A 3,930-nucleotide genomic window follows, 5' to 3' on the forward strand; every position below is an offset into this window, starting at 1 on the left:
CTTTTGATATTTCTTCATGTTTCAGCTTATATTATATAATATTATGATTTTGTACAATATATTACGTTATTATGACATGTATTTAATAAGTTATGTTCACAATGCTCTACTTATATTGTTATACTTCATTGTGTTATTTTTATTTAACCTAATAAAAATCTCATTAAACTGAAAAAAGGTTTCTTAGGAAAATTGTGATCAATTTTCACATATAGCAAATAAAGAAAACTTCCTTCATCTTCTGCCTGTCGAAATTAAAATAAATATCACCCACGCTTAATTCCCTTTTTTTCAAACGTCCCCCTACCAAACCCTTGCCTCACCCCTTGTAGCAAGAATAAATCGCAGACTTACGCCAACTTAGCCCCATCCTCTTCATTTTCTGTTTACTTGGAAAGGAACAAGGGGGGAACAGAAAATAAAGAAATAACAGTTATTTAAAAACAAAACTGGTGGTATGGACTATGGTGGGTATTATGCATTAAGTGTGATAAGGAACGTAGGTTAAGCATTGTCATAGCACTAAGGTCCTTATTATGTGTTTGGTGGTCCTTATATCAGCTTGCCTCTGCAACACTGACAGGAAGACCACCAAGCCTGTTATGCGCCCACCCGCAACATTGTGAGTGTATTCCAGGGCAGGTAGATGGTGCTGCGGTGGCCTCATGGTGTTGGCAGTTTAAGGCTCAAAGGAGAGCCTTAACAGCAGACCGCTGCTATGAGAGCATCTGCAGCATGTTCCTGCACAGTGTGGTATGCACCATGTTGTGCCCCCTTGCATGCAACCCCAGGCCTAGGAATGGCAGGGGCCCTGTTAGGTCCTCCTTAGTTGCCTCTCCACCACTCTTTTCATGGCTGGTTCACTGCAAGTCCAGCGTTTCTGAGACTGCTGTACTCATAATGAGGCCCTAGGCAAATATGGTAGTTCATTCGCATGAATGTAATTATTATAGGTAGTTACTGTAGGTGAGTAGCAGTAGTATGGTGTGTAGTTTTGGTAGGTTTAGTATGTTATGTTCAGTACGGTAAGTAGATTCGGCATTATAGGTTAGGTAGTTCTGTTTATGTTTAGTATGGCAGGTAAGTATTGTATGTACATAATTTAGAGATGGTAGGTATGATAGACAGGTTTTTTAAGTTAGGTATGGTAGATAATTAAAAAACACACCCCGGGGACAGATTCAATCTTCTGGCATCGACAGTTTTACAGAAGGACTACTTGCTCTAGAGATCCTCAAAAGGCCATGGCATTGACAGCCCACAGACCATTGACACTACATAAAAATGAATAGCTGAAGAGAGCTGAGATAAAGCCCATTCTCTATCTATACTGCTTTATAGATCTTTTTGTTGAAGTAAGACCTAAAAGTGAATCAACAAAGAATAATTTACACAAATTGAAAGCATCATTTCTAATTTAAACACACTTCTGTTTAAGATTGCATATGTAAGATAGGATAAGATGAATATTTATAAAGTGTGCTAAGCCATAAAGCATTATATCAATAAAATAATGTTATTGTTCTAATCTGTAATAGCTAAGTCTGGGAGGTGAACTCCGTCCCCTCGTGGAGTTTGTAGAGTTTCCTGCAATCTGCATTACGTGGAGCTTGCGCAGTTCAGTAAAGTGGAGTTTTTTTCCTCACTCGTGCTCATCAAAATCAAGTTTGCATGCGCAAGCGAGAAAAATCATACCCCTGTGAGTTCTTCCCTTGTTCGCGATCGGCAACATCAATTTGGCGAGCGCAAGCATGGAAAATCCACCTCAAGACAAGATTTTTTCAACGCAGGTGGTCGGATTTCTCATTGCGAGTGGTCCCGTATGTTCGTGACCGCTTGCGTTGAGAAATCGTCCGTTCGCGTTGAGAAAGCTGACGCTCAAGTAAAGAATCTACTCGAGTGGCAAAAAGGAAGAAGCGCTCAGTTGGGCTGTGCATAGTGCCATTTGCTATGATTGCGTAGTGCGGACAAACACCTGGCACTGAAAATCACAGCGAATGGCATTTATCTAACACACTCTGCCGCTTGCAGAGCTCCGCGCAGTGCAGTGTTCTGCATAGTCAGTCTTCGCAAACTTCACCCAGTCTTAGTAATAACACTGTACTGCTACGGACAAATGTTGTGCCCATAGAGGACAAATGTGTTTCATCTGGCCCTCAAATCAGAAACTTTTATATAAGTTAATAATATGTCATTTTATGCAGATTGTAGAGCGAAATATCACCAAGAGTGTTTCCTGGCACTTAATCACCAGTTGCACATTATAACAATTAACATTGCACATGTTGGAAATTGACAATGTGCAGACAGCAAGAATACCGACTTACCATTCATAATATTTCATTATACTTGTTATTTATGATTAATACTGCACTTTTAAGCAATCTTCATGGAACTGGTGATTTCATAAATATACTCAGCCAGACTTTATGAGCTCCAATGAACGTGGCTACATACTGTGTTTCCTAACCTTGTGACACATAGGGCCAGTGATGAAAGTGCAACATTCATTGGCTTATATTTCTGTTTCTATTTCAGTACCTGAAATGCGTCTTGTGTGCCACCACTGAGAACGACTGTGCTGTCATTTCAATTTCATTTGCTCTTCCACTTTAATGCACTTAACCAATAAATGAATGAAGAAAACAAGACCTCGGTGACCGAATTCATTCTCCTCGGTCTCTCAGAGGACCCACAACTTCAAGACTCACTTTTCTTGTTCTTCTTAATTGTCTATATAATCACCTTGGTAGGAAATATCAGCATCATGAACCTGATCAGTGTGTCACCTCATCTTCACATTCCCATGTACATCCTGCTCTGTAACCTGTCCTTTGTAGACCTCTGTTACTCCTCTGTTGTGACCCCCAATATGCTGGTGAATTTTCTGGTAATGAAGAAAACAATTTCATATTCGGGATGCATAGCACAGATGTTTTTCTTTGTCACCATGGGGAGTTCTGAGGTTTTCCTTTTGGCCCTAATGGCGTATGATCGGTATGTGGCTATATGCAATCCATTGCTTTATGCAGCAATTATGACAAAGGCAACTTGTATGTACCTTGTAGTTGGAGTTTACTTGGTAGCATCCATTAACTCCCTGATTCACACACTTTGTACTGCTAGCTTGTCTTTCTGCAGCTCAAATAAGGTCACCCACTACTTTTGTGATATTCCACCTCTGCTAAAGCTCTCCTGCTCTGACACCTCGCTGAATGTGGTAGTGTTGGTCTTTGTTGCTGGCGGTCTCATAGTAGGTTCTCTAGTTTTCATTATAATTTCTTATCTCTGCATTGCTTATGCCATTCTAAAAATTAATTCCTCAAAAGGCAGATGGAGGGCTTTTTCTACATGTTCCTCCCACTTCATCTGTGTCACCCTATTTTTTGGAACACTTGTATTTATGTACGTCAGACCCAGCTCAAAGTATTCCATGGAACAGGATCGTGTGGCCTCAGTGTTTTACACAATTATTATTCCAATGCTGAACCCACTGATCTACAGCCTGAGAAACAAGGAAGTCAAGGAGGCCCTGAGAAAAGTAAGGAAGAGAATGTCTTCTTGACAACATCTACTCTAATGGAAATGCACATGTGGACTTCGCACAAAGGTTACTGTTGATCTTCATAAACTAATACTGTAGAAGTAATATTGAGGTTTCATTTATGGGATGTAGCTCCAAACACATGTTAAAGTCTAAAGAGTTAGTACACGTGTGGATTAAAATTGGGCAGAAATGTGCATGTGTCTATGTTGATCTGTCCAGATCTTAATCCAGTTCAGAGAACTGTCTATGCCAAAAGTATTAGAAGCTTTACGCTGTGTATGATGTTGCAAAAAATTACTGAATAGACCTCCATATAGACTTTTTGATAAATAGAAAATACAGACATGTTGATAAATAGCACAATTATATACCGTGGGTATTAT

At 39.7% G+C, this 3,930-nt stretch overlaps 1 protein-coding gene across 1 annotated transcript; it reads left to right on the plus strand.

Moving 5' to 3' along the window:
- Positions 1-2,626: 2,626 nt before the first annotated feature.
- LOC146853925 (olfactory receptor 5J3-like) lies at positions 2,627-3,565 on the plus strand. Its single transcript, XM_085650456.1, has one exon. The coding sequence runs from the start codon at positions 2,633-2,635 to the stop codon at positions 3,563-3,565; it is 933 nt and encodes a 310-aa protein (XP_085506582.1). The 5' UTR covers positions 2,627-2,632.
- Positions 3,566-3,930: the final 365 nt, after the last annotated feature.

This window comes from Triturus cristatus, chromosome 4_1 (genome assembly GCF_964204655.1).
Source record: "Triturus cristatus chromosome 4_1, aTriCri1.1, whole genome shotgun sequence".
In the NCBI taxonomy this organism is placed as follows: domain Eukaryota; kingdom Metazoa; phylum Chordata; class Amphibia; order Caudata; family Salamandridae; genus Triturus; species Triturus cristatus.